Source organism: Prunus dulcis, chromosome 4, assembly GCF_902201215.1.
Source record: "Prunus dulcis chromosome 4, ALMONDv2, whole genome shotgun sequence".
Taxonomy (NCBI): Eukaryota; Viridiplantae; Streptophyta; class Magnoliopsida; order Rosales; family Rosaceae; genus Prunus; species Prunus dulcis.
In genome coordinates, this window is record NC_047653.1 from 3,216,027 (window position 1) to 3,229,284 (window position 13,258).

The 13,258-nt window shown below is 33.9% G+C and overlaps 1 protein-coding gene across 1 annotated transcript; it reads left to right on the forward strand.

Moving 5' to 3' along the window:
- The first annotated feature begins 8,199 nt into the window (after positions 1 to 8,199).
- LOC117624213 (probable LRR receptor-like serine/threonine-protein kinase At3g47570) lies at positions 8,200 to 13,258 on the forward strand. Its single transcript, XM_034355359.1, has 5 exons — positions 8,200 to 8,746; positions 9,368 to 9,439; positions 9,570 to 9,929; positions 10,632 to 12,626; positions 12,722 to 13,258. Exons 1-5 carry the CDS (start codon positions 8,200 to 8,202, stop codon positions 13,144 to 13,146), a joined length of 3,399 nt encoding a protein of 1,132 aa, XP_034211250.1. The 3' UTR covers positions 13,147 to 13,258.

Genomic DNA, 13,258 nt, shown 5'->3' on the forward strand with positions numbered 1-13,258 from the left:
ATGATGCTCTTTATATGGTACAAGAATATACCCTCCACCTCCTCCCAAGTACAATGCTTAGCTCTTTTTTTTCTTTTTCTTTTTCTTTCTATTTTTGTATTTAATTTTGTTTGCGTCCTATAACAATATATGACGTTTACGACAAGTCTGAGAAAATCTTCTGTAAATGGTGTTCATAGAAAAGCTAAGTTTTTTTTTTTGGTAACCCAAAAAAAAAAAAAAAAAATCTAAGGTTTTTGCTAGCAAGTTTCCCACAATCCGAAAAGCATGCAATATATAAATATAAAGTTGTTGCAAATTTATTTATTGTTTCGGGGAAGATTTTCTTTTTAGATTTATTAGTCATCGATTTAACCTTATTATGTTAGTGGTGACAAATTATTCATTAAACAAACATAATTAGCGTCAATTTTTATGTCAAGTGCCCTTGTCACATCGCATGTGATCCAAAAATAACAAAAATAATATGACACTATCGTATTACTTAACAATTTTGTTTAATGAGAAGTAGGCCTCCTTAATTTAACAATTAACTTATTGTCAAGCCTTCTAGTTCAACATTAATTATTTGAAGTCTTAATGTTGTTGCCGGAAAAAAAAGAAAAATAAATAAAGAGTCAAACTTCTATCGTGAATGTTGGACTGTAACAATTATTGTTATAACCATAAACCTTCGCGTGTCGAAAAAATGAAAGGGAAAAAAAAAAAAAACAATTTACCGAAAAAAGGGCCGTGGCAATTTGCTCAAAGTTCAAATGTTGAAGGTTGAAATCAAGAACATGGTAGCATGAGAATTGCAACTTTCCATGTTTGACAGCGCAACATAAACATGGGAAATACGAAGTTTAACGGCTCTTTGTGTTGGATGAGTCGTGTGATGCAAGAGGTTGACACTCCGTACAAGAAGAAGCAGCAACTTATTTCCAACCAAGTAATCTTCAGCCACTTAGTCGGTAACACGTGTGTTATACTAAACGGGTGTTGACAGCGTCACGCGTAGGCAATCTCAATCCAGCCTAACCTCATCAGACGTCCTACACCGTTGATCGGACTTACTATTATACCATCAAACATTTAATCGGTCACGTGCTTTTCTAAGCTATGCTGTACAATTAAAATTGGTGCACGTGATTGTAGAGAAAATATGCCAGCCCAGGGATTGATTTTGATTTGGGCGGCTAGCGGCTCACGAGAGTCGAACCAGGAAATTGAATGGTTAATAAGTGGATGACTTGATGGTGAAGCAAGTCAACTTGATGGCCGGTGATGATTTACAGATCTACGGCACGGCACGCAACTGTTTCAAAATCTTCAACATGCAATTTCTTTGCCTATTTTACCCTTTTGTTATTAGTTGTAAATAAGTTGACCCAAAAAAAGAATTAAGTATTGGGCCCCCCACGTTTTGATGATTGCACTCCACCTCCATGTGAGTGGAGGGACTGGAGAGGGTATTGTCCATTATGAAAAATTCAAGTGCGTAAATGAAAAAAAAAGTGTGCTATCATTAAAGGTGGGCACGGTCTGTTTCAATTTCACCTTCAAATCAAGGTCTAAAATATCGAGAGTTTCGGAAATATCGGTGGTCCAAAAACACGGATATATTGATGGAAATATCGACAAAATATCGATATCGATAAAAATTGAATAAAAATCAAGGAAATTGTGAGAAAAACTTGGAAATTTTTATTGAAACTTTAGAGGATGTTTATTTAGTCAATTGTCTATTATTTTATCACAAAAAACTGGAATAAAAGCATGGCATGGTGGGTTAGAGTGATTTAAGTTGATTATGTAGCGATCTGACAAACACCGTGTCTTTAGAAAATATGTACTAATTAGTGAAAGAAAATTAAACACACCACAATTTTTTAGTTATATTAATTTACTACAATATATTGCATATGATAAGATATATGAGCTTGACAAAATATATATATATATGAGTAACTTACTACCACATAGAAAGAATTCCTATTAAAGTTAAAACTTAGTATCACATATAATGAACAATATTAAAACTCAATAGTGAATAATAATACAACTCCGTAATATATAACCACACACAAAAAAAAAAAAAAAAAACCCTCCATAATAAAATAATAAATAAAATTAAACATATGCCTAAATTTATCATTAGGGATTTTTTTTTTTAATAAATAGAAATTTATCCTAGATAATATTAGCTTGCATAAATTTTTAAGGCCATATAAATATTACACGTCGTAACATTAAACATATGCCTAAATTAAACATAATAAAATAATATTAGGGATTTTTTTTTTTTCTAAATGGAAATTTATCCTAGATAATATTAGCTTGTAAAACGTTTAAGACCATATAAATATTACACATCGTAACATTGTTAACAAATGGATTCGCAGCCTGGTGGATGAGGCCCAGTAGATGGATGCAATTGAGAGAGGTTCGAATCCCCTTGTTGGCAAAAGCACCACTTCTCAACACATTTAATGTATTTTTCAGTTTCACTCGCGATATTATCCGCGATATATTGCCCAAATAAAGCACGAATGAGTAGGAAATTATCGTATCTGAAATTATCTCGATAATATCGACGAAAATATCGATATATTGACGATAATTAAGTGAATATGGGCTAAAATATCGCCCATTCAAAAAAACGATATTATCGGCGATATTTCGCCGATAATATCGGCATTTAAGACTGTGCTTCAAACCACAGCTAAATTAATTAAACTTTTACAGTCTGGTATGATTCGGTTTGAATTAAAATTAAAATGAAAATCAAACCAAACTAAATTATTCATATTTGGTTTGGTGCGGTTTAGTTCGACCGGTTTAGGCATAAAAGAAAACATGCTTACAATAACACAAAACCTGTTAACATATGTATTCCATCAAATAATCCTAAAACTGAACTTGCTCCTAACAAACATAAACATTTTCATCGAAGTTCATCCAAATTTCTAGCAACAAACTTCAACATACAATCCCATATTTTCATACAAATACAAACAAATTTCAATACCCAATTGATTTATACAATTGGAAATTACATACCAACTAGTCAACTACAACATTCATTCTGATTTTTATCAAATTAATGCAAAGAAAAAAAAGCCAAACAAACACATTACTTCTTATTCTTCTGCAAGACATTTCTGAGAGAGCCATTAACCATATACTCTGTCACTATTGGCACAGAACATCCTGGCCCATCAAGCGCAACACCATAGAAGCTACCACATTGAGGTGGTGCAAATCAGCAAGTTTAATGGCCTCATTCTAAAAATCATCTCTCTGATTGAATACAAAATCTATAACATATGGACCATGCAAGTGAGGTATTAAAAAAAAAAAGAAAAAAAAGTAAAAGCTTTTGGAAACGAGTGCAATGAAAAGACAAATCATTTATTCTTCCATAACCCAATTCTCTCAGCTCTTCCCACACCTTGACAGGCCCAATCCCATATTTTCATAAATACAGATAATTGATTAATACAAACTTACAAAGTAAATTAGAAATTTCAAAACCCAATTGATTAATTGACATCTTACACAGCAGTGTAAGACAACAAAACAACAACAAAAACTGGGTATGATTCAAGAATCGAAACAAACCTTAGTTATAAGAGGTTGGGATTGAAGTGGTATGAGCTATTTTCTCCAAGCCCCATTGGTATGAGCTATTTTCTCCCAGCCCCTTAGGACAGTTTCAAAAAATGCTCAAACCTCAGCCGAACCAAATCAACCCGGCTCGGATAAGTTTTTCAAACTGTTGACTTTTTTTTTGGTGGTCAAAACCAAACTAAATCAAATCAATATAATCGGTTCAGCCGATGTAACTGGATCGGCCGGATTGATGCCCACCCCTAGCTACCACCACAAAATCATAAAAATATAACACACACTATAATGGTGTCATGAGGATTTGAACCTGATACCACTAGTTTGCAAATTAAGGTCATTTTTCATTGGGTTAGACCGTATTAGCCATAAAAATAATTTTAAAATTCAATTATTTTGGTTACCAAACTCTAGGCAAATAATTGAATATTTGAAAATTAAATTGCCAGATATATGTTTAAAATTGAATTCTACCATCATTTCTTAATTTTCATCGGACCATTGTCAAATAAAAAAAATACAATTTAACTCTAAATATGAAATTCGTACAATTATTTAGTTTATCACATTGACTAATATCTCATCATCATTCAACCTTTCATGAAATTCGTATATGAGTATTTTGGAAAGACAAAAAAAAAAGGTTTGAAATGAATATGATAAATTTTTAAAAGATAAGGTAGTGACGCTTAAAAGACAAACAATGTTGCAATTTCAATGATTTGAATTATTATTTTTATTATTTTTATTTTTATTTTTGTATTGCTTATAACAGCAGAAGAAAAAAAGTGGATAAGGGTTTGTAGATGTTGAGATGAATGGAAGTATTGTCTACCAGCTGTGTCCATAATGCCAACGGATGTGTATCATGCATCAGAAAAATGTCTTGAAAGACTAATATACACAAGTTTTTTTTACTTTTCAATTTAATATAAAGCTAAATGCAATGCACATTTATAATGATGTCCTAATATTGAAAAATATTTTGTGACCAAACTGAAATTAGTCGAATTAACAAATTATTATTATTATTATTATTTGTGAAAATTTGAAAAGGAGAGAGTGAGATGTCATTGGTGTTTGAACATGAAATCACTAGAGAAGCTCTACCCATATCAGTCATATTACTAATTGAAATGGCTTTCTATGTTCTTTTTCAATTGATCTAATAAAATACTATCGCTTGTTTGGTAAAAAAAAAAAAAAACTATTTCATATTTTTAATAACGAGGAAGATAGTTAATTATGAATATAACAGATCAACTCGCCTAATAAACGTTCTATCTAAGTTAACCAAAGTAAGAAGAAAGAAGTATTAAAGATATGCAAACTCAAACGTGTTATCATCTCCACTACATAGCCCCAATTTCTTAATTTGTTTCAAACACAAATCTCTTTAGAACTTTTATTTTATTTTTAGAGATTTCCGTGTAAATATTGTTGTATGAATTAATATTATGAGTGTGACATTTTATGCTAAAAGTCATGAATGAGGGCTAGATTAGATTAGAGTATTTTTTGCAGTCGTTGATAGTAATCTGAATTTGACCAGTTTGATCCGGTTTTGATTTGGATTTGTAACTTGAAAAGGCCGGTCTAAATCGAATTGGACCCGCTATGTCAACAAATGTAATTATTCAGGCCATATCCAACTATTTCTATAGCCCAACTAAAAAGCCCATTTGTGTTTTCTAACTCAACTAAAAAGTCTAACAACACATTCTATATTTATATTACTTATCATAAAAATATTCCTAACCATAATTCCCCAAAGGCACACGCCAGTTTTCTCAGCTTCATTGTTTTTTTCTTTTCTTAATAACAAATTAGATATTTAGAATCAATTAATTCTTACTTAGTAATATTTTTACAATCAGCTATTAATCTAGTGGTAACTTTTGCAATTCTTGAAGCAGAACCGTGGACAGTCAAGGTTCATTGTACATGTGAAGCCTTATTCTAAAATCACATACATATATTAGTAGTTTTAGCAGTGAAAGATCATCTATTTATATCTATATACATATTTTCTCTTATGTGGACATTATTGTCGTGCGGATAATATGTATTTTTTTACTATCCGTCCAAGAGACTGTAGTCACCCACCGTTAGATGTAACATCCAACTGTTCAAAAAAGTTTTTAAAAAGAGTGCAAGAGTGAGTGAACCGTTGAATTTACATCCAACGGTGAGTGACCACAAATCTTTTAAACCCCTTAGTCCAAGAGATCGGAATTGTATACATATGTAGTGCCCCTATTCGAATGGGACACAGTATAAGCAGGGGCGGAACCACACTAACTAAGGGCTACTCTGGGATGTAGCCCAACGAGATTTTTAAGGGAAAAAACATTAAGCCTATATATTTAACTTATTCTAAATATTAGCCTAGTATATATTAACTTATTAAAGCCCAAAATAGTCCAATTCTTTATAAATTTAGTTGGAGGGCAGTAATAAAAATATACATTAAAATAGGCACACTTTCAATTATATGTTGTTGAATACATTTTCATTTTGATCCTATATGTGTTTTTCAATTGCATTTAATATGCATTTGTTTTTTATTCTATAAAGACCGATAATATTTATTGATAAGATGAACATGAACAAGTTCAAAGCTACTATGGTGCTAAACCCTATTTGTTTATTTTAAAGCTTATTGAAAATTAGTCAATGGAGCCATGAACTAGCGTAGTTCATATGATTTAATATTTACTTTTATTTCTAAAAGGATTTTAAGTACCCAAAAAATAAAAAAATAAAAAGAAAAATAAAAATTTACATTTTAAACTAATAATTTTAGTTAGTCCACCTGTTAAAAAATTATTGGTTCGCCCTTGAGTATAAGTGCTTTCTAGCCAAGCTTGAGCCTGCACAGGGGCACCATTTGAATATAGCTAAGTTTCTCTAGGCAAATAATTGAATATTTGAAAATTAAATTGCTAGATATATGTTTAAAATTGAATTCTACCTTCATTTCTTAATTTTCATCGGACCATTGTCAAATAAAAAAAATACAATTTTTTGTTTTTTGTTTTTCTAATATACATGTCTTTTTTTCACCAAATGGTTGATGACAATAGCCATAAGTCCCCTCGTTCAACGGAGTGCTTTCTACAGTTGAGCCATCATGCTTTGTTTTCTATAGCTTAATTATTGATTTGTCCCCTAAACTTGTATCTAACTTTTGATTTATCCATATACATATTTAAAAAGAAAATTAAAGATATGAACTTCTTTTTTTCCTCCAATTTTTCCCCATACCGTTCAAATATGCAAAATTTCATCCAATTTGTCGTTAAATATGAGAGCAAAATAGTCATTTCGTACGTTAGGTGTGTCTGTGGTCAATGGGGTTGCAGGAGGAGAGAGCATGGAGAGAGAGAGAGAGAGAGAGAGAGAGAGAGAGAGAGAGAGAGAGAGTTGGGGGGAGTGGGGGTTGGCAATAGGTTTGGTTCAGTGGGCAGCATGATTTGTTTTCCTCTCTTGTTGTTGTTGTCAATTTTCCTCTTTTTCTTCAAAATTTTCCAAAATTTATTTTTAATGATTTAACATCAAAATTGAATGAAATATTAAGGATGTAGATGACATGGGAGAAATTAGAGAAAAAAAGATGTTCGTGTCCTTAAATTTCTTAAAAAAAAAGTATAAGAAGTAAAATTAAAATTAAGTACAAATTTAGGAGTAAATCAACAATTAAACCGTTTACTATTGATATATGATGGTAGTTGAGTTGTCGCTGTCACGGATTTGGAGTGGTGGGGATGAGGCCAAAGGATGCCATCGACCAGTTACATTGGGCTACTCACGAATTTCTTCCAACCATGGTCCATCTTGTTTAGCGCTTCAATTAATGGATCTCAATTCAGACAATGTAGAGGAAGCCATACCGTTTTTGTTATACTTGAGCCTGAATAACTAAATATTTTGATTACCAAAAACAAAGAATAACTGAATATTTTCAAAAAAGACATGAAGAAATAAAAACTCAAAAGCTGAGAGGAGAGATAGAGGGATTATTGGTGGCCATGGTGGCGGTGGCGGCCACGATTTTTTCCTTGACTTAAATATGCAATGCTAAAAACTTCATTTGCTAAAGTTCAGTTAAGGAACCGTGTTCATGCTTGTTACGGAGCTTCTCCATAATAATTTTGAAGTTAAAGGTTGATTAGGGACTTTCCAGGCTTGTTTACACCTTGCGGACAAGTTAACGTGAAAGCAAGTGTTCCTACTTTTCAAATAATACTTGCTATCATGTACCCCACCCCACTCTTCTTTGTTTTGTTATCATATACATAACATTTATTATGGTAATTGGATGTATCTGTAGACAATGGATTGACCATATGTGAGGTCTTGCACATAGTGAAACAGATGCCCAATTCCCTATTCTTCCTTATTACAAGTCGTTGCATTTATTCCCCCATGGTGCAATCATGTGCCCCACTCTTTGGCAACTTGTTCTGCCTTCAAATATTGACAGTGCAACAAATTATTCAATCATTTCAAGTTTTCAATCGGAAAGGAAAAAAAAACAGAGAAAAGCAAAAACACTTTCAAGTTCGGACTTCTCTGTTTTCGGTGCACATGGAGAGAAGTCGTTTCGTCTTGTCAATAACGTTGTTGCTGCTGCAGTACAGTTCTAAAGGTACAGGTGCAGCAAAAACCAACATCACCACCGACCAGTCTGCTCTTCTTGCTATGAGATCCCATATCACTAGTGACCCTCACAACATCTCGGTCAACTGGTCAACCTCCACCTCCGTTTGCAACTGGGTTGGTGTTACTTGTGGTGCTCGTCACCTCAGAGTAGTATCGTTGAATCTCTCCTACATGGTTTTCACTGGCACCATTCCACCACACTTGGGCAATCTCTCCTTCCTTGTTGCACTAAGCTTCAACAATAATAGCTTTTACGGTACTTTGCCCCATGAATTGTCTTATTTACGTCGCCTGAAGTTTATTAGCTTAGGATTCAATAATTTTATGGGATCCATTCCATCGTGGTTTGGGTCCTTCCCCAAACTTCAAAGATTGGATTTGTATGGAAATCAGTTTTCAGGTACTGTACCTTCAACTATCTTCAACTTGTCTACATTGCAAGACATAGATCTAGCCGCTAACAAACTATCAGGTACGTATGTCTCAACAAGGTTTCAACATCTTGTTATTAATCTATAAGCCTAATGTGTTTCTTTGTTCTTTAGAAAATTAGTCTAACTTTTAATCACTTAAAAAAGTCTCACTTGAATAGATTATGTCTTTGGTTTTTAATTTTAAGAACGGTCGAGTCTATAATGTTGTTTTTTTTGTTTTTTTTTGTTTTTTTTAATATACTCAGAAAGTTTTTACAAAACTTACATTTTTGAAACTAGAGAGTACATGTCGTAGGCTACAAATGATAAAACTGGTTATGTGCCGGGGTATAAAGACATAGATGATAGATTGTAAATAATAGGGAATATTGACCTTTTTCATATGGAGGCCCATTATAACATGATATTTTATAAATATAAAAAACACCCTTCAACTCGAATACTATAGAAAAATTCCTTATTGTACCTTCAAGTGAAAAAATTGTAACAAATTAATAAACCAATTAGAAAGTGACCAAGTGACTAGTTGAGAGTTTTTTTTCCCCCTCCAAAATAGGCACTCTGACAGCTTTTCTATAAATTATGTAGTGTGGTGTTTTTTTAAATTTTATTTCATTTATTTACATGTATTCTGAGTATTTGTTTGGCATACTTAACAGGTGCGATACCCAGAAAAATAGGGAACTTAACAATGTTGAAGGGGATATACCTTGACTCCAACAATTTCAATGGTATATATTTTTGTTGCATTGCCTTGATGTGATACAATTATACATGACTCGGCTTTTGTTGCAGTGCATTATATGTGCATAAAACATGAGTTTAACATATAAATGTGCATATATCTTAATGATTTTTCAGAAATTCCAAAAGAGATTGGTTTTTTGCATCAGCTGGAGAAGTTGTATGTGCAGTTGAATGCCCTAAAAGGCCCTGTTCCTGTGGTTGTTTTCAACATGTCTTCTTTGACTACGTTGACTCTATATGGAAACAATTTGAGTGGTGGTCTTCCAAACAAGATATGCCAATATCTTCCTAGTCTTCAAACATTGGATTTGGGTCGCAACCAGTTTGATGGTCCACTTCCATCCAAATTATGGCAATGCAGAGAGCTTCTTATGCTTAATTTGGAGGAAAACAATTTCAGTGGAAGCATACCAAAAAATATTGGGAACTTAACAATGATGAAGGAGATATCCCTTAGCCATAACAATTTGACGGGTATTGATATTTCATTATGTTGATCCAATTATGATTTATCTTTTTTATTTTGGTTGCATAATTTATCGTTATTTTACTATTTCATATTTTAGTAAATGAGGGAGATAGTTAATCATGAATATAACAATTTTTTGTCAAAATTGCTGGAAAATTCATTAGAATCGAATAGCAAGGGTTACAATCATGAATCTATAAACGTTCTATCTAATTCAATATGTTCAAATCTAAGGTTAACCAAAATAAGAAGAAAAAAGAAGAAGAAGAGGTATAAAGACATGCAAACAAAAACGTGTTTTGCTCAAGAGAATATGACATTTTGTAAACCATATATTTTCATCCCCAAATTATGGCCCGATTTCTTAATTTGTTTCAAACACAAAACTTTTTAGAGATTTCCGTGTAAATATTGTTGTATTAATTAATATTATGAGTGTGACATTTTACACTGAAGGTCATGAACGAGCAGATAGCGTTAGATTAGATTACAAAAATTCATACAAAGTTAAATATGCAACGGGTGTGACATTATGGTAGGAACTATACCAAATGAGATGGGTGATCCTTAAAATTTAGAGTCTTTTGCAGTCGGTGGTAATAATTTGAATGCCATGATAGAATAAAATAGATTAAAATTGCCATTTCTATCCAAGTCAATATTCTTTTCAACTAATGCTAATGCTAACGTTTGTGAAATTGTGGCAGGCACTATACCAGACGAGATCGGTGATCTTCCAAATTTAGAGACGTTGTCATTGCGAGGTAACAATCTCAATGGCCTGATCCCATCCTCAATCTTCAATATCTCCACGATAAGCGGAATATCGCTTTCTTTTAATCAGCTATCGGGTAGCCTCCCAGCAAACATAGGCCTTGGGCTTCCAAACCTACAATTCCTTGGTATAGGTGCAACTGACCTCAGCGGAGTAATCCCCAACCTCTCCAATGCTTCTATGCTCGCGCAGATAGATTTGGCCGACAACTCATTTACAGGGTTTCTTCCAAGCACGCTCTGTACCTTAACAAATCTTCAGTGGCTTGGCTTATCCATGAATAATTTGACGATTGATACTTCGATTCCAGAAGCAAACACTCTCTCTTGTTTGGCTAATCTTGGAAATTTGAGAATATTAGAGTTGTCCTCTAATCCGTTAAATGCCAGACTTGATGATTCCCTTCGAAATTTCTCTACGTCGTCGCTTCAACAATTTTATTTAGCCAATTGCAGCATGAGGGGTAACATTCCCATTGGTATTGGCAACTTGAGCAGCTTGATATCCTTAGATCTGGGATTAAATCAATTGAGCGGAACAATTCCAACTTCATTGGGAAGACTAGGGATTCTCCAAGAGTTGATCTTGAATGTTAACAAGTTGCAAGGGCACATCCCCGACCAACTTTGTCAATTAGATAACCTAGCTTTCTTATATTTGAGTGATAATAAGCTCTCTGGTTCTATACCTTCCTGCTTGGGAAATCTAACCGCGTCTCTAAGAAATCTATCACTGTCGTTCAATTCGTTGAGTTCCACAATACCATCTACTTTTTGGAGACTTGTCGACATCCAGTATGTAAGCTTATCATCCAATTCTCTAATTGGACCTCTCTCACAAGATATTGGAAACTTGAAAGTTGTGAGACATGTAGATTTATCAAATAACCATTTATCTGGTGTTATACCAATCACCATTGGCGGTCTTCAGGATCTGGATTATCTCTCCTTAGCAAGTAATAATTTGGAGGGACCTATTCCAAGTGCATTTGACGGCTTGCTAAGCCTAGAAGAATTGGATTTATCTAGAAACAATCTGTCTGGAGTGATTCCCAAGTCTTTAGAAGCTTTGTCACTTCTCAGGTATATGGATTTGTCTTTCAACAGGCTCCAAGGAGAAATTCCAACTGGTGGACCGTTCCAAAACTTCTCCGCTCAATCATTTGTCTCAAACAAAGCACTTTGTGGTGCAGCCCGACTTCAGGTTCCACCATGCGAAAATGGTACACTTGAACCAAATTGGAGGAAAGCTAAATATATCATCCCAGGGATCATATCAATAATTCTCTTTGTGGCCTCTATATCTATCTTTGTACTACGCAGGAAAAGGAATGTGGAAGTTGCAAGAGAGGCTACCTCGTTGCCTCAACTTGTTTGGAGAAGAGTTTCACACCTAGAACTTCTAAGGGGCACAAATGGATTTAATGAAAACAACCTACTTGGAAGGGGGGGTTTCGGTTCAGTATATAAAGGGACACTTTTAGATGGAATAGATGTTGCAGTAAAGGTTTTCAGTTTACAGCTAGAAGGGGCTTTCAAGAATTTTGATAGGGAATGTGAAATGCTAAGCAATATTCGTCATAGAAACCTTATCAAAATAATCAGCTGTTGCAGTGAACTTGATTTCAAAGCCTTGGTATTGAATTACATGCCAAATGGGAGCCTCGAGAAGTGGTTGTACTCTCAAGACTATTCTTTGAATATCTTACAAAGGTTGAACATAATGATAGATGCTGCATCTGCACTGGAATACCTACACCATGGTTATTCGATACGTATTGTGCACTGTGATATGAAGCCAAGCAATATACTACTGGATGATGATATGGTTGCACATGTTGCTGATTTTGGAATTGCAAAACTCTTGGATGGAGGAGATTCTATTACCCAAACCATGACTCTAGCCACTATTGGGTATATGGCTCCAGGTGATGTACTTGCTAATTTAATATCTTTCAATTCTATACATGTTGTTCTTAATTTTGCCTAATTTTCATTTAATATCTTTCAATTCATAATGCAGAGTATGGATTGGAAGGAATGGTTTCAACAAGAGGGGATGTGTACAGTTTTGGAATTGTAGTGATGGAAACATTCACAAGAAGGAAGCCAACAGATGAGATGTTTGATGGGGAAATGAATATAAAGCAATGGATTGCAAACTCTCTTGTATTACCATATTCAAATATAGATGAAGTTGTGGATGCCAATTTGCTTGGGATTGGGACAGAGCAGGAAGATGATGATCATGTGAGGAAGAGGGATTGCATATCAGCCATTATGAGATTAGCTCTTACTTGCTGTGCAGAATCACCAGAAGAGAGGATAAGTATGAAAGAAGTTGTAGCCACACTCAACAAAATCAAGACAAAGTTTTTGAAGGACGCTGCTGCAGGAAGAAGAGGTGTGCTCTTAAACCGTCCTCTTGTTCAGCAACGCTTCAATTAATGGGTCCTATCCTATGACATGTATTTCATGCACTTTGATTTGATTCAATTTCAGTCTTTAATTTAGACAATGTAAAGGAAGGCATGCTGTTTTATTTCGGACTGATTATATG